The 18,864-nt window shown below is 39.2% G+C and overlaps 1 protein-coding gene across 1 annotated transcript in view; it reads left to right on the forward strand.

Moving 5' to 3' along the window:
• CYP2C88 (cytochrome P450 family 2 subfamily C member 88) overlaps nt 1–18,864 on the forward strand; it is a 54,637-nt gene that overhangs the window by 9,400 nt on the left and 26,373 nt on the right. Inside the window, exons 4-5 of the mRNA XM_002698396.5 lie at nt 17,237–17,397; nt 18,621–18,797. Of these exons, the coding sequence (XP_002698442.1) occupies nt 17,237–17,397; nt 18,621–18,797 (338 nt within the window). The remainder of the gene's footprint in view (nt 1–17,236; nt 17,398–18,620; nt 18,798–18,864) is intronic.

The following is an 18,864-nucleotide window of genomic DNA, read 5'->3' on the forward strand; positions in this document are numbered from 1 at the left end:
TTGAAAACTTCCCTAAACTGGGGAAGGAAATAATCACCCAAGTCCAAGAAACCCAGAGAATCCCAAACAGGATAAACCCAAGGCGAAACACCCCAAGACACATATTAATCAAATTAACAAAGATCAAACACAAAGAACAAATATTAAAAGCAGCAAGGGAAAAACAACAAATAACACACAAGGGAATTCCCATAAGGATAACAGCTGATCTTTCAATAGAAACTCTTCAAGCCAGGAGGGAATGGCAAGACATACTTAAAATGATGAAAGAAAATAACCTACAGCCCAGATTATTGTACCCAGCAAGGATTTCATTCAAGTATGAAGGAGAAATCAAAAGCTTCTCAGACAAGCAAAAGCTGAGAGAATTCTGCACCACTAAACCAGCTCTCCAACAAATACTAAAGGATCTTCTCTAGACAGGAAACACAAAAATGGTGTATAAATTCGAACCCCAAACAATAAAGTAAATGGCAACGGGATGATACTTATCAGTAATTACCTTAAACGTAAATGGGTTGAATGCCCCAACCAAAAGACAAAGACTGGCTGAATGGATACAAAAACAAGACCCCTACATATGTTGTCTACAGGAGACCCACCTCAAAACAGGGGACACATACAGACTGAAAGTGAAGGGCTGGAAAAAGATTTTCCATGCAAATAGGGACCAAAAGAAAGCAGGAGTAGCAATACTCATATCAGATAAAATAGACTTTAAAACAAAGGCTGTGAAAAGAGACAAAGAAGGTCACTACATAATGATCAAAGGATCAATCCAAGAAGAAGATATAACAATTATAAATATATATGCACCCAACATGGGAGCACCGCAGTATGTAAGACAAATGTTAACAAGTATGAAAGGAGAAATTAACAATAACTCAATAATAGTGGGAGACTTTAATACCCCACTCACACCTATGGATAGATCAACTAAACAGAAAATTAACAAGGAAACACAAACTTAAAGGATACAATAGACCAGTTAGACCTAATTGATATCTATAGGACATTTCATCCCAAAACAATGAACTTCACCTTTTTCTCAAGCACACATGGAACCTTCTCCAGGACAGATCACATCCTGGGCCATAAAGCTAGCCTTGGTAAATTCAAAAAAATAGAAATCATTCCAAGCATCTTTTCTGACCACAATGCAGTAAGATTAGATCTCAATTACAGGAGAAAAACTATTAAAAATTCCAACATATGGAGGATGAACAACACCCTGCTGAATAACCAACAAATCACAGAAGAAATCAAAAAAGAAATCAAAATTTGCATAGAAACGAATGAAAATGAAAACACAACAACCCAAAACCTGTGGGACACAGTAAAAGCAGTCCTAAGGGGAAAGTTCATAGCAATACAGGCACACCTCAAGAAACAAGAAAAAAGTCAAATAAATAACCTAACTCTACACCTAAAGCAACTAGAAAAGGAAGAAATGAAGAACTCCAGGGTTAGTAGAAGGAAAGAAATCTTAAAAATTAGAGCAGAAATAAATGCAAAAGAAACAAAAGAGACCATAGCAAAAATCAACAAAGCCAAAAGCTGGTTCTTTGAAAGGATAAATAAAATTGACAAACCATTAGCCAGACTCATCAAGAAACAAAGGGAGAAAAATCAAATCAATAAAATTAGAAACAAAAATGGAGAGATCACAACAGACAACACAGAAATACAAAGGATCATAAGAGACTATTATCAACAAATATATGCCAATAAAATGGACAACGAGGAAGAAATGGACAAATTCTTAGAAAAGTACAACTTTCCAAAACTCGACCAGGAAGAAATAGAAAACCTTAACAGACCCATCACAAGCACGGAAATTGAAACTGTAATCAAAAATCTTCCAGCAAACAAAAGCCCAGGTCCAGACGGCTTCACAGCTGAATTCTACCAAAAATTTAGAGAAGAGCTAACACCTATCCTGCTCAAACTCTTCCAGAAAATTGCAGAGGAAGGTAAACTTCCAAACTCATTCTATGAGGCCACCATCACCCTAATACCAAAACCTGACAAAGATCCCACAAAAAAAGAAAACTACAGGCCAATATCACTGATGAACATAGATGCAAAAATCCTAAACAAAATTCTAGCAATCAGAATCCAACAACACATTAAAAAGATCATACACCATGACCAAGTGGGTTTTATCCCAGGGATGCAAGGATTCTTCAATATCCGCAAATCAATCAATGTAATACACCACATTAACAAATTGAAAAACAAAAACCATATGATTATCTCAATAGATGCAGAGAAAGCCTTTGACAAAATTCAACACCCATTTATGATAAAAACTCTCCAGAAAGCAGGAATAGAAGGAACATACCTCAACATAATAAAAGCTATATACGACAAACCTACAGCAAACATTATCCTCAATGGTGAAAAATTGAAAGCATTTCCTCTAAAGTCAGGAACAAGACAAGGGTGCCCACTTTCACCATTACTATTCAACATAGTTTTGGAAGTTTTGGCCACAGCAATCAGAGCAGAAAAAGAAATAAAAGGAATCCAAATGGGAAAAGAAGAAGTAAAACTCTCACTATTTGCAGATGACATGATCCTCTACATAGAAAACCCTAAAGACTCCACCAGAAAATTACTAGAACTAATCAATGATTATAGTAAAGTTGCAGGATATAAAATCAACACACAAAAATCCCTTGCATTCCTATACACTAATAATGAGAAAACAGAAAGAGAAATTAAGGAAACAATTCCATTCACCATTGCAACAGAAAGAACAAAATACTTAGGAATATATCTACCTAAAGAAACTAGAGACCTATATATAGAAAACTATAAAACACTGGTGAAAGAAATCAAAGAGGACACTAATAGATGGAGAAATATACCATGTTCATGGATTGGCAGAATCAATATAGTGAAAATGAGTATACTACCCAAAGCAATTTATAGATTCAATGTAATCCCTATCAAGCTACCAACAGTATTCTTCACAGAGCTAGAACAAATAATTTCACAATTTGTATGGAAATACAAAAAACCTCGAATAGCCAAAGCGATCTTGAGAAAGAAGAATGGAACTGGAGGAATCAACCTACCTGACTTCAGGCTCTACTACAAAGCCACAGTTATCAAGACAGTATGGTACTGGCACAAAGACAGAAATATAGATCAATGGAACAATATAGAAAGCCCAGAGATAAATCCACGCACATATGGACACCTTATCTTTGACAAAGGAGGCAAGAATATACAATGGATTAAAGACAATCTCTTTAACAAGTGGTGCTGGGAAATCTGGTCAACCACTTGTAAAAGAATGAAACTAGAACACTTTCTAACACCATATACAAAAATAAACTCAAAATGGATTAAAGATCTCAACGTAAGACCAGAAACTATAAAACTCCTAGAGGAGAACATAGGCAAAACACTCTCTGACATACATCACAGCAGGATCCTCTATGACCCACCTCCCAGAATATTGGAAATAAAAGCAAAAATAAACAAATGGGACCTAATTAAACTTAAAAGCTTCTGCACATCAAAGGAAACTATTAGCAAGGTGAAAAGAGAGCCTTCAGAATGGGAGAAAATAATAGCAAATGAAGCAACCGACAAACAACTAATCTCAAAAATATACAAGCAACTCCTACAGCTCAACTCTAGAAAAATAAATGACCCAATCAAAAAGTGGGCCAAGGATCTAAATAGACATTTCTCCAAAGAAGACATACAGATGGCTAACAAACACATGAAAAGATGCTCAACATCACTCATTATCAGAGAAATGCAAATCAAAACCACTATGAGATACCATTTCACACCAGTCAGAATGGCTGCGATCCAAAAGTCTACAAATAATAAATGCTGGAGAGGGTGTGGAGAAAAGGGAACCCTCTTACACTGTTGGTGGGAATGCAAATTAGTACAGCCACTATGGAGAACAGTGTGGAGATTCCTTAAAAAACTGGAAATAGAACTGCCTTATGATCCAGCAATCCCACTGCTGGGCATACACACTGAGGAAACCAGAATTGAAAGAGACACGTGTACCCCAATGTTCATCGCAGCACTGTTTATAATAGCCAGGACATGGAAACAACCTAGATGTCCATCAGCAGATGAATGGATAAGAAAGCTGTGGTCCGTAGTTCAAGAATCCAGCCCATCCAGACCAACTCTTGCTTTTCGTGTTGTTGTCCATGCCAAGTTACGGATCTAGGCAGGAAACTCCTCTTGCTTTTCTGGGGGGTACAAGTTCGTCTGGGAAGTGTAGCATCCAGGAGATGGCCTGTTTTCCACCCCTTGCAAAAGGCGCAGTACCTGTAGCTCTTCTGTCCTTGTCAGTCCACAGTCCTTGGAGGAAAGAGCATGTCTTTGCTGCTCGTGGAAGCCTTGCTCTGCAGTTGACAGGCCTCGCGTGCTCGCAGAGTGGCGGCGCGGTTTGAATGCTGCTCTTTCTGTTGGCCAGCCTGCCTGTCCCAGAGGCTTGTCCAGACAGTGCCACACGCCCGCTCTTGAAGCAGGCATCCTGTCCCCGTTTTGTGGGGCTGCTCCCCAAGGCCCTTCCCACCAGGTTCCCCCTTCGCCCTGCTCGGGCGGCTGCCCCCCGCCCATCCCTGCCACCTGATGCCCCTTCCTCCCAGTGACAGCGTGAGTACCGACTCCCTGCTCCCCAAGGGCCAAACCGCTTCTCGCTCAGGCCGGTGTCGTCTCAAAACAGGACCAAAGCCTGTGTGAGCCTTTTTATTTGAAGTAAAAATGGTGCTTTTTTCCTTACTTGGAGATCTTCTATATAAATACTGTAAATGACATCTTTTCGTACGGACCTGTTCGAGCGTTGCTTTCCAGAGCCCACGAACAGTGCTGGCCCCATCTTGGGCTCTGGCCGCCCCATCCATGTGGAGCCCTTGCAGGAAGCCCTGGCGAGCAGAGAAGCCGCGCCTGGGTCCCAGCAGCGCTCACTAGTCTGTCACTTGGCCCGTGAGCGGGCTCGTCGTCATCTTCTTATGGTCCAGGATATACTGACTAAATCTGTGTTAGCAAATTCAGACACTCCTTCCCCTTCGGTAGCATCACAGTGTTCATTCTCCTTCAGGCTTCTTTCCAAGCGGAGTCCTCGCTGGGGAGGGGGCAGGACCCCTCGCGGGGCTCTGAGGGTGGACAGGGGTGTGAGGCTGCCTTCTCTCGTGGAGCTGGCAGCCCTTTCGCAGGACAACAAGCCTTTCCTTCCCTCCCCTCCGCCACTTGGCAGACTAGTGACGAGGTATCCCTGCTCTCAGCTCTGTTTCAGTCAGCCTTTTCAGAAAACTGAGAGAGATGGTCTCGAGACTTGCTCCGACTCTTTGGTATTCAGTATTCAACTATTTGGTATTGTTTTAATCGATGATGGGCCTTTTGCAAGTAGCGTCAGCTCTTTTTAAAAAGAAAGTCAAGCTGAGCTAAGGGTGCACTTTGCTGTATCGCAGACATGGTGGGCCAGGTGAGGCCTCTGTAGGCTCCTGCTTTCCATGACGAGGGCCAGGGAGACGCCCTTCGCCACTCAGTGGCCGGATCTCAGCTGGAAGGGGCTGCCTTGCTTCTTCCTCTCCCTTTCACCAGGTGCCTGGAGGAACGGTCCCGGGCACTCACACTTGGCCCGCCCTCTTTGCCAGAGGCAGGACCCTGTGTGCCAAGGGCGGCTTGCTTTCCACCCTGTCCTCTGAGGGCGCTTCTTTCTCTCCTGGCCTGTTGTCTTGGGAAGGATAGTCCTTTTGTCTTCAGGTTTTGTGATCAAGTCATCTCCAGTTAGGACTGGCACCTGTTCCCTTCTTCGCGGGGCCTGGTGGCCTTTCTGAAGTCGCAGGTGGTCAGGAGCCCTCCAGTGTGTGTCACATCTGGTCAGTTGACCTGCCAGGCTGGGTGGTTCTACTGCTTTCTGAATTTCTAAGAATCTCTTTTTCTTTCCTAACGAGTTCTGCTGATTTATTTGACAATGTACGTAAGTACCATGTTCTCCTTGTGGTGTACGCTCTGTTCTGGTTTTTGTTTTTAATCAAATGCCTGTTTGGGAGGAGATGAACGTATTTAGTCTATTAGATTTGCGCTGCTGGAAAATTTTTTTTTTTAAAGTGTAACCTTGACTAGCTGTCTTATTATTGTTTATCCTGTAAGATTAGTCTATCAATTAAAGTTTGATAATTAAAAAAAAAAAAAAGAAATATGGTTTGCAAAAATTTTCTCACATTTTGTAGGTTTCCTTTCTTACTTATTTTGCTGTGCAGAAAAGCTTTTTACTTTGATGTAGTCCCATTAGTTTACTTTTGATTTTATTGCTTGTCCTTTTGGTGTCACATTTAAAAAATCACATTGCCAAAACCGTTCTCAAGGAGTGTTTTCTCTAAGTTTAATTCTAGAGGTTTTATGCTTTCAGGTCTTCCATTGAAGTCTCTAATCCACTTAAAGTTAACTTTTATGATTGGTAAAGATGGGGTCCTGTTTCATTCTTTTGCATGTGAATTTGTAGTTTTCCTAACACTATTTATTGAAGAGACTATCCTTCTCCATTGAGTATTCTTGGCTTCCTTGTCAAATATTGGTTGATAATATACGTACGGGTTTATTGCTGGGCTCTGAATTCTGTTGCATTGGTTTATGTGTTTGTTTTTATGCCAGTACAATATTCTCTTGATATCTTAGCTTTGTAATATGGTTTGAAATCAGAAATTTTAATGTGTTCAAGCATTTTTCATTCTTCTTGGGACTTCTTTGGGTATTTGGGGTCTTTTCTAATATTTGGATTTTTTTTCTAAAATTTCTAATTTTTTTCCTAAAATTTCTAATATTTGGATTTTTTTTTCTAAAAATACATGTGGATTTTTAGAATGATTTTTTTGTATTTCTGTAAGAAATGCCATTAGAATTTGATAGAATTTGGTAGAATTACAATGAATCTACAGACTGCTTTGGATATTATGGACATAATAATAGTATTAATACTTCTGATTCATGGACACTAAATAGCTATTCATGCCTTATTTAATTATTTTCATCAGTGTCTTTGAGAGATCAGTATAACACTTTTACTTCATTGGTTAAATTTATTCCTAAGCATTTAATCATTTTATTGTGAGAAAAATGGGATTGTTTTCTTTATTTCTTTTTCAGACTGTTTTTAATGTACAAAAGTGCAAATCATTTTTTATGTTGACTTCATATCCTGCAACTTAACTGAATTCACTGATTAGTTCTAACAGTTTTTAGTAGGGTCTTCAGGGTTTTCCATATATAAGATCATAGCATGTGCAGGAAGACTTTTGTGCTTCTTTCTTTTCCTTTGTGTGTGTATGCATGCTCAGTCGTGTCTAACTCTACAACCCTAGGGTCTGTAGCCGATCAGTCTTTTCTTCCATGGAATTTTCCAAGCAAGAATACTGGAGTGGGTTGCCACTGAGAGACTGCTGGGGCTAGGATTCCAGTACTATATTGAATAGGAGTGGTAAGAGTGGCATTCTTATTGTTCCTGATCCTATAGGAAAAGCTTTTGATCTGTCACCTTTGAGTACAATGTTAGCTGGGGGGTTGTCATAGATCACTTTCAGTTGTAATGTCTCATTTTTTTCTGTTGACTTCATATCCTGCAACTTTACTGAATTCACTGATTAGTTCTAAGCTTTTAGTAGAACTTTAGGGCTTTACATACATAAGATTGTACGATGTGAAAGCAGACAGTTTTTACTTCTTCCTTTTCCTTTGGACACATTTTATTTCTTTTTACGGAGAGATAGCTCTGGCCTGGACCCCCAGTACTATGTTGAATAGGAGTGTTAAGAGGGGGCAATCTTATATTTTTCCTGATCCTAGAGGAAAAGCTTTCAGACTGTCACCTTTGAGTATGATGTTAACTGTAGGTTTGTCATATATCACTTTATTATGTTGAGTAATATAGAAGTGTTTTTATCAAGAAAGAATTTCTAATTTTGTCAAATGCTTTTTCTACATCTATTGTGTTGATTTTTGCTTTTCATTTTAATAATGTGATATATTGCATTGATAAATTTGCATATGTTCAAAAGAGTTTGAGAACGATTGGCAATGTTTCTAATACTTAAATGTTTGTGGAATTCACCAGTGAAATCATCTGGTTCTAGGCTTTTTTTGTTGTTGGGTTTTGATTACTGATTTGACAACCTTATTATTTTTGGTTTGTGAGATTTTCTGTTTCTTCATGATTCAGTCCTAACAGCTTGTCTATCCATTTCTTCTATGCTATACAATTTGTTGATGTCATAGTACTTGCTTCAACATTTTTTGTATTTTTGTGGTATCAATTGTAATGTCTCATCTTCACTTCTGATTGTTTTTCATTTGAATTTTCTCTTTTTTAATTAAAAAATTTTAGATAGCATCTGTTATTTTGATTGAGATTTTCTTGTACACCTTTTCATCCATTTATTTATTTGTTGTGTTTTGGCTGCATGGCATGTGGGATCTTTGTTCCCTGACCAGGGCTCAAACACATGCCCCCTGTATTGGAAATGCAGTCTCAACCGCTGGACTGCCAGAGAAGTCCCTGCCCCACCTCCCCTCTCTTTTTTTAGGTAATCTAGGTAAAGTTTTGTCAGTTTATCTTTGAATTTCTATACTAGAGGTAGTGGTGGTTTATGCACCACCTCTACATTATGTGGTATTCTGGATTCGTCTATATATTTACCTATATCAGCAAGCTTTATACCTTTGTGCCTTTGTGTTTCTGTTCAGTGCCCTATTGTTTCAACTTTAATGACACGTTTTAGCCTTTCTTGTAAGACATGTGTAGTGGTGATGAACACCTTCAGCTTTTTTTTGTCCTTTTTTGGAGAATTGTTTTGCCAGATATGTTAAGAGTTTTCTTGGTTGACATTTTTTTCTTCTTTTTGCTTTATCATCCCACTCATTTCTGGCCTGCAACACCTCTGCTTAGAAGCCTGTTGTTAGTTGTATGATGCTTCTGTTGTAAGAGACAAATCACTATTTCCTTGCTGTTATCACACTCGTCTCTTTATCTTTTACTTTTGACAATTTGATTATAATGTATTTCAATGTGGATTATTTTGTTCATCCTAGTTAGAGTGTGTTGGCCTTCTAGAATCTGAGTGTCAGTGTTCCCCCTGATATGGCAAGTTTTTGCCACTATTTCTTCAAATAAGCTTTTTGTCCCTTTCTATCTCTCTTCCCCACAATATGCATATTGATGTAATTATTGGTGTTCTGTAAGTTCCTTAGGATTTCTTCATTCTTTTTCATAGTTTTCCCTTTTGATCTTCTGATTAAATAATATTAGCATGGGCTTAGTCACTCTGCAGAGAAGGCAATGGCACCCCACTCCAGTACTCTCGCCTGGAAAATCCCATGGACGGAGGAGCCTTGTAGGCTGCAGTCCATGGGGTCGCCAGAGTCGGACACGACTAAGCGACTTCACTTTCATGCATTGGGAAAGGAAATGGCAACCCACTCCAGTGTTCTTGCCTGGAGAATCCCAGGAATGGGGAAGCCTGGGGGGCTGCCATCTATGGGGTGGCATAGAGTTGGACACGACTGAAGTGACTTAGCAGCAGCAGCAGTTACTCTGAGGCATGTGGGATCTTAGTTTCCCAACTAGGAATGGAACCCATGTCTCCTGCATGTGAAGGCGGATTCTTAACCATTGGACTACCAGGGAAGTCCTTGTATGATTCTTTTTTGTGTTTTGTCTCTTTGTTGACAGTTTCATTTTGTTCATGAATCATCCTCTTGAACTGATGAAGCATCTTTATCACATTTTTAAAAATTCTTTGTTCATATAAGTAATATCTCCATTTCTTTAGGATCAGTTTCCAGAGATTTATTTTCTACCTTTGGGCCATGTTTCCTGCTTCTTTTTGTTTTTGTGACTTCATGTTGAAATCCAGGATTTTGAAAAAAAAAATTGCCAACCCTCCCAGTCTTTCTTTTTTTTTTTTAATGGGTAGTTCACAGCTGATTCTGCCTTCGTTTTAAATTATTTAAATTTAATTAATTTATTTTAAATCGGAGGATAATTGCTTCACATTATTGTGGCCCAGTCTTTATATAAGGCAAAACTCTCACCAGGTATCTTGGCTAGGGATTCTGGGGGCCTCTGAAATCTTTTTCTTTTGAAAATGAAGATGCAATTTCTCTGGCCTCGAGTGTTCAGTTCAGTCCAGTTCAGTCACTCAGTCGTGTCCGACTCTTTGCGACCCCATGAATCACAGCACGCCAGGCCTCACTGTCCATCACCAACTCCCGGAGTTCACTCAGACTCATGTCCATTGAGTCAGTGATGCCATCCAGCCATCTCATCCTCTGTCATCCCCTTCTTTCCTGCCCTCAATCCCTCCCAGCATCAGAGTCTTTTCCAGTGAGTCAACTCTTCGCATGAGGTGGCCAAAGTACTGGAGTTTCAGCTTCAGCATCATTCCCTCCAAAGAAATCCCAGGACTGATCTCCTTCAGAATGGACTGGTTGGATCTCCTTGCAGTCCAAGGGACTCTCAAGAGTCTTCTCCAACACCACAGTTCAAAAGAATCAATTCTTCGGTGCTCAGCCTTTTTCACAGTCCAACTCTCACATCCATACATGACCACAGGAAAAACCATAACCTTGACTAGATGGACCTTTGTTGGCAAAGTAGTGTCTCTGCTTTTGAATATGCTATCTAGGTTGGTCATAACTTTCCTTCCAAGGAGTAAGTGTCTTTTAATATCATGGCTGCAGTCACCATCTGTAGTGATTTTGGAGCTCAAAAAAATAAAGTCTGACACTGTTTCCACTGTTTCCCCATCTATTTCCCATGAAGTGGTGGGACCGGATGCCATGATCTTCATTTTCTGAATGTTGAGCTTTAAGCCAACTTTTTCACTCTCCACTTTCACTTTCATCAAGAAGCCTTTTAGTTCTTCTTCTGCCATAAGGGTGGTGTCATCTGCATATCTGAGGTTATTGATATTTCTCCCGACAATCTTGATTCCAGCTTGTGCTTCTTCCAGTCCAGCATTTCTCATGATGTACTCTGCATAGAAGTTAAATAAGCAGGGTGACAATATACAGCCTTGATATACTCCTTTTCCTATTTGGAACCAGTCTGTTGTTCCATATCCAGTTCTAACTGTTGCTTCCTGACCTGCATACAAATTTCTCAAGAAGCAGGGCAGGTGGTTTGGTATTCCCATCTCTTTCAGAATTTTCCACAGTTTATTGTGATCCACACAGTCAAAGGCTTTGGCATAGTCAATAAAGCAGAAATTGATGTTTTTCTGGAACTCTCTTGCTTTTTCCATGATCCAGCAGATGTTGGCAATTTGATCTCTGGTTCCTCTGCCTTTTCTAAAACCAGCTTGAACATCAGGAAGTTCATGGTTCACGTATTGCTGAAGCCTAGCTTGGAGAATTTTGAGCATTACTTTACTAGCGTGTGAAAAGAATGCAATTGTGCGGTAGTTTGAGCATTCTTTGGCATTGCCTTTCTTTGGGATTGGAATGAAAACTGACCTTTTCCAGTGCTGTGGCCACTGCTGAGCTTTCCAAATTTGCTGGCATATTGAGTGCAGCACTTTCACAGTGTCTACTTTCAGGATTTGAAATATCTCCACTGGAACTCCATCACCTCCACTAGCTTTGTTCGTAGTGATGCTTTCTAAGGCCCACTTGACTTCACATTCCAGGATGTCTGGCTCTAGATGAGTGATCACACCATCATGATTATCTTGGTCGTGAAGATCTTTTTTGTACAGTTCTTCTGTGTATTCTTGCCACCTCTTCTTAATATCTTCTCCTTCTTTTAGGTCCATACTACTGTCCTTTATCAAGCCCATCTTTGCGTGAAATGTTTCCTTGGTATCTCTAATTTTCTTGAAGAGATCTCTTGTCTTTCCCATTCTGTTGTTTTCCTCTATTTCTTTGCATTGATCGCTGAGGAAGGCTTTCTTATCTCTTCCTGCTATTCTTTGGAACTCTGCATTCAGATGCTTATATCTTTCCTTTTCTTCTTTGCTTTTCACTTCTCTTCTTTTCACAGCTATTTGTAAGGCCTCCCCAGACAGCCATATTGCTCTTTTGCATTTCCTTTCCATGGGGATGGTCTTGATCCCTGTCTCCTATACAATGTCACAAGTAAGATGGTAGGTGTTGCAAGGGGGCATCAGAGGGCAGACACACTGAAACCATACTCACAGAAAACTAGTCAGTCTAATCACACTAGGACCACAGCCTTGTTTAACTCAATGAAACTAAGCCATGCCCCTGGGGCAACCCAAGACGGGAGGGTCATGGTGGAGAGATCTGACAGAATGTGGTCCACTGGAGAAGGGAATGGCAAACCACTTCAGTATTCTTACCTTGAGAACCTCATGAACAGTATGAAAAAAGGCCTTGAGTGTAGAATTTCACAATTAGTGAAGCTTGCCAAATTCATTTCAGGTAATCTTTTGTTCCCTTTGTTGTCTGTCTGCAGCAAGTTCCCGCTTAATACCCTGAATCAGATGAGACAGATACCATTCCCTTGGGTAGCCCTGCAAAGAGCCAGAGTACCAGATGTAAGCTCTACTCCCCTCCCATCCCCTTCAAGAAAAAGCCTGAAGTAGTTCACTTTCTCTAGATTGTACCAAGCCATGCTGGCCATATATAGCAAACCACAATCCTCACTTTCCTTTATTCTCAGTGGTCCCAGACATCCATACTATCATAGTTCTGAGAGCACCCCAAGTTAGTTAAGACAGAAACCATTTCCTAAGAGGCCCCTGAAAAGTCAGTTCATTGGATGCATGCTTCATCCTTCTCTTTCCTGCAATGGAGTAGTCACCACCTTGGCCATGCTCTTCCAGCATTGAGTTGTGCCAGGTTGGGGGAGTTGCTAATACAGGAAAAATGAAATTGCACTTTTATAAGTTTTAATATGTCTGTTCTTAGCTGTGTACTCATCTATCTTACTGCAACACTTAACTGGATTCTGAAAACCTCATTAAAATTTTTATTGCATTTATCATTTCTAAATCAGTGTTTCTATGGGAGAAAAAGGGCAAGGACACCATCTTCCTGATGTCACTCTGTCAGTATATATATATATATATATATTTATTTATTTATTTATTTAATTGTCAGTATATTTTTTATTCAAGTAATTATTAATCTATAGATATGAACATTTTATCATTCCACATAATGAATTTTCATTGATTATTTCATTGCAGCAATTTTGTTTTATAGATGTCCTATCAAAAAAGAAAACTTTTCCTCTAATGTGATTTCCTTTTTGGAAATATGATAATTTTGATTTAAATGATGCATTTAAAACTGATTGAAATATACTATTCTGTTGCTAGCTACACAGAACAATATCCCAGATGTTCACATAGGGCAACTCTGCCCAAATAATTAATTTTTGATCTGAAAGGAAATGATTAACATTTAATTCCTAAGGAGATAATTTTAAAAAAATCATCAATTTACCTTTTCTGCTTCATTTACCTTGGATTTATGTTTGAAATAGAAATTTTAAATTTTATTCATATTTTTCTATGATCCAGCATATCTTGGCAATTTGATCTCTGGTTCCTCTGCCTTTTCTGCATCTAGCTTGTTCATCTGGAAGTTCTCAGTTCATATACTGCTGAAGCCTAGCTTAAAGGATTTTTTGGATGATAGAAAAGGCAAGGGAATTCTAAAACATTCATCTGCTTCTGCTTCATTGACTCTGCTAATGCTTTTAACTGTGTATTGTTGTTGTTCAGTCCCTTGGTTGTGTCCAACTCTTTGTGACTCCATGGACCACAGGATGCCAGGCTTCCTTGTCCTTCACCATCTCCTGGAGCTTGCTCAAACTTATGTCCGTTGAGTCACTGATGCCATCCAACCATCTCGTCCTCTGCTGTGCCCTTCTCCTCCTGCCTTCAATCTTTCCAAGCATCAGCATCTTTTCAAATGGGTCAGCTCTTGGCATCAGGTGGCCAAAGCATTGGAGCTTCAGCTTCAGCATCAGTCCTTCCAAAGAATATTGAGGGTTGATTTCCTTTAGATTGACTTATTTGGTTTCATTGTAGTCTAAGGGACTCCAGCACAATCTTCTTCAACACCACAGTTCAAAAGCATCAGCTCTTCCACACGCAGACTTCTTTATGGTCCAACTCTCACATCCATACATTACTACTGGAAAAACCATAGCTTAGACAAGATGGAATTTTGTTGCAAAGTAATGTCTCTGTTTTTTACTATGCTGTCTAGGTTTCTCATAGCTTTTCTTCCAGGGAGCAAGCGTCTTTTAATTTCATGGCTTCAGGCACCATCTACAGTGATTTTGGAGCCCCCCAAAGTAAAGTTTGTCACTGTTTCCACTTTTCCCCATTTATTTGCCATGAAGTGATGGGACTAGATGTTATGATCTTTGTTTTTTGAATGTTGAGTTTTAAGCCAACTTTTTCACTCTGCTCTTTCACCTTCATCAGGAGACTCTTTAGTTCTTCTTCACTTTCTGCCATAAGGGTTGTGTCATCTGCATATCTGAGGTTATTGATGTTTCTCCCAGCAATCTTGATTCCAGCTTGTGCTTCATCCAGCGCAGCATTTCCCATGATGTACTCCGCATAGAAGTTAAATAAGCAGGGTGACAATAGACAACCCTGTCATACTTCTTTCCCAATTTTGAAAAGTCTATTGTTCTATGTCCAGTTCTAACTGTTGCTTCTTGACCTGCATACAGGTTTCTTAGGAAGCAGGTGAGGTGGTCTGGTATTCCCATCTCTTCAAGAATTTTCCAGTTTGTTGTGATCCACACAGTCAAAGGCTTTTAGTGTAGTCAATGAAGCAGAAGTAGATGTTTTTCTAGAATTCTCTTGCTTTTTCTAAGATCCAACGGATGTTGGCAATTTGACCTCTTGTTCCTCTGCCTTTTCTAAATCCACCTTGAATATCTGGAAGTTCTTGGTTCACATACTGTTGAAGCCTCACTTGGAGAATTTTGAGTATTATTTTGCTAGCATGTGAAATGAGTGAAACTGTGCAGTAGTTTGAACATTCTTTGACATTGTCTTTCTTTTGGATTGGAATGAAAACTGACCTTTTCCAGTCCTGTGGCCACTGCTGAGTTTTCCAAATTTGCTGTTATATTGAGTGCAGCACTTTAACAGCATCATTTTTTAGGATTTGAAATAGCTCAGCTGGAATTCCATCACCTCCAGTATCTTTTTCACATAATATTTCCTAAGGCCCACTTGAATTCACACTCTAGGATGTCTGGCTATAAGTGAGTGATCACACCATCATAGTTATCTGGGTCATTAAGATCTTTTTTGTATAGTTTTTCTGTGTATTCTTGCCACGGCTCATAATATCTTCTGGCTCTGTTAGGTCCATGCCATTTCTGTCCTTTATTGTTACCATCTTTGCATGAAATGTTCCCTTGGTATCTCTAACTTTCTTGAAGAGATCTTTAGTCTTTCCCATTCTATTGTTTTCCTCTATTTCTTAGCATTGATCACTTAGGAAGGCTTTCTTATTTCTCCTTGCTATTCTTTGGAACTTTTATTCTGGTAGGTTAAACTTTCCTTTTCTCTATTGACTGCATGGATCACAACAAACTGTGGAATATTCTTAAGGAGATGGGAATACCAGATCACCTGGTATGGTTTGACTGGTTTCATCTCCTTGCTCTCCAAGGGATTCTCAAGAGTCTCCTCCAGCACCACAGTTCAAAGCATCAGTTCTTCAGCTCTCAGCCTAAAGAAGGCAATAAAGAATTGTCCAACTCTCACATCTATACATGACTACTTTAAAAACCATAGCTTTGACTATATGGACTTTTGTGGGCAAAGTGATGTCTGCTTTTTAAAACACTGTCTGGCTTTGGCATAGCTATTCTGCCAAGGATCTAGCATATTTAAATTTTGTAGCTGCAGTTTGTGCCAGTCTATTTGCCATGAAGAGATAGGATCAGATGCCATGATCTTAGTTTTTTGAATGTTGAGTTTTAAGCCAGGTTTTTTCACTCTCCTCTTTCACCTTCATCAAGAAGCTCTTTAGTTCTTCACTTTCAGTCATTAAAGTGGTATCATCAACACTGGATATGCTTTGGAAGGACTGATGCTGAAGCTGAAGCTTCAATACTTTGGCCAAACCAATGCAAAGAGTTGACTCATTGGAAAAGACCCTGATGCTGGGGGAAATTGAGGGCAAGGTGTGACAGAGGATGAGATGATTAGATGATATCACTGACCCAATGGACATGAGCTTGAGCAAATCCAGGGAGATAATGATGGACAAAGAAGCCTGGTGTGCTGCAATTTGTGAGGTCACAAAGAGACAGACATGACTTAGTGACTGAACAATAACAACAATTCATATTTTAGACAAGAAACCCATTTTATAAAAAGTTATTTTTCTTGTTCTCATTTATTTTATTTGTTTTTTATTGGAGGATTTTTGCTTTAGAATGTTGTGGTGGCCAACATTGTTCATTTGTATTAGTTTTTTCTCATATAGCATGGATACTTGCTGCTTTTTAAAATCTGTTCCTTTAAATACATGAATTCACCTACAATCTCTGTTTAACTTCCATGTTGATTCTAGAGATGATTCTTTCAACTATACATTATGTAAAGCATTTTGAGGTTCTCAACTATTCTCTTTTTTCTTTATCAGTGCTTTATTTTCTACAGGCTTTGCAAACAGATAATATTCAGCACTGATAAATATAGGTTATAAAATGATATAAAAATAGTCTTTTAAACTGTTTTCTTTTTTTCCCCCATTCAACTTAACCGGCCCTTTGCATGAAAAGAGTACACATTAAAGCAGTGGATTTTAATTGACTTTTTTCTTTTCAAAAACCATTATTTACATAGCTAGGGTGAAATTACCTACTCAGGTTAAGGTAAAAGTGATATGTTGATTTTATGCATGTGGAATACTTTCTATTAATGCAATTAGCTGGTAAAATATTGCTTTGTGAAAATGATAGTCACTCAGTTGTGTCCGACTCTTTGCAACCCCATGGACTATCTATGGAATTCTCCAGGCCAGAATACTGGAGTGGGTAGCCTTTTCCTTCTCCAAGGGATCTTCCCAACCCAGGGATTGAACCCAGGTCTCCCGCACTGCAGGCAGATTCTTTACCAGCTGAGCCACAAGGAAGCCGAAAATATTGCTTTAGAGTTTCTAAAATTACCTTTACCTGTTATCTTAAATACAAATGTCTCCTATATGTTTTAATGACGTGTTTAAATTGTTTGTTATTCTTTAGGGTTGCCCTGTGACCCCACTTTCATCCTGGGCTGTGCTCCCTGCAATGTGATCTGCTCCATTATTTTCCAGAACCGTTTTGATTATAAAGATCCAGTTTTTCTAGATCTAATGGAAAGATTGAACGAAATCCTCAGGATTCTGAGCTCTCCATGGGTTCAGGTGAGGCCCAGGTCCTTTCTTCTCTGGGAATCATTTCTGCTCTTTACTCCATGAGGTCCAGACACACCAAGATGTGAGGTGAATGTGTGAAAAGCACAGTCCTGCCCAGAGCTTAGCATCATGGAAGGCTCATCTGGGGATGATGGTGGAGCCCTTTAATGATAGACAGGAAAATTCATGCCCAGAATACAGAACTGTAATTCAGTCCTATTGACACTGTTCAGTGGTTTTCCCACCAATTTCCAAAGCCACTTTCCATAAACTATTTTGGTAGCTTCCCCAAAACATGCCTACAGCAGTAGAAGGACTTCCATGTCCTTCTGGAAAAGCTTCCATTGCCCACAAGCCTTTTCACCCAGTCACCACTTAAGGACTTCTTCAGCACATTAAGTTGGCAGAAATATCTGTGTTTGGAAAGAAAAAGAATGTCTCCTTCAAGGGGGAGAGTACTGCCAGGGGACACTGACTAGGATAGGAGTGTTTGGTGCTTCAGCTGGCATCTTAACTGACAAGGTAATTGCTTTGGGGATGACAAAGGTGATTGGGGTTGTTTGGTGTAGGAACCACAAACCAACATCACAGGTGTTGTTGGTTTGTGGTTCCTATACCAAACCAACAACAATCTCATCACCTTTGCTGAGCTGACATGTTCTGCCCTCTACCTAAAAGACAATGATGTGACCTTGCAGAGGTCACTTAATTGCTCTGGGGACCAGTGACTTTATCGCATTGAGTTAAGTTTCATGGTTTTTAGTATTATTTCAGTCCTGAAATATGATCTTATGTTTGAGTCTATGAGAGAGCAGTAGAAACATCAGAGACCAGCCCTGAGCTGTATATCAGATTGTCCAAACTCTCTTAACCTCTGTTGTTTGTCATCTACAAAATATGAGTCATAGTATTTCATGCCATCCCATATTTCATGATAGAAGGGAAGAGTTGATATAAGAAAATGAGATAACTTTTATAACAGTGCTTTTATACTATACATATAATATATGATTATAGGAAATGATTATCATATTTGATACCTGGTCAGAATGTTCTCCCTCATATATATCTATCAGTATAGCAAATTATGTACCTGTAAGATAAGAATTTCCCTCAATACAGAGACCATATTATATTAATACTTATAATACCATTTCTGACAAGGTTTTGGCATATGGTATAGAAGTATTATTAAAGTGATCTTCATTAATAAACAGTTGTTTCTCTCCTAGGTTTGCAATAATTTCCCCGCACTCTTTGATTATTTACCAGGAAGTCATAACAAAGTACTTAAAAATGTTGCTAATTTAAAAAGTTTTGTGTTGGAGAAAGCAATGGAACACAAAGCATCCCTGGATATTAACAACCCTCGGGACTATATTGATTGTTTCCTAATCAGAATGGAGCAGGTAAAATGTTAATGACAGTTCAGTTATCTGATCGATTGTGCATTCTGTGGTTCATTGACTAGTTCTG

Source organism: Bos taurus, chromosome 26 (genome assembly GCF_002263795.3).
Source record: "Bos taurus isolate L1 Dominette 01449 registration number 42190680 breed Hereford chromosome 26, ARS-UCD2.0, whole genome shotgun sequence".
In the NCBI taxonomy this organism is placed as follows: Eukaryota; Metazoa; Chordata; class Mammalia; order Artiodactyla; family Bovidae; genus Bos; species Bos taurus.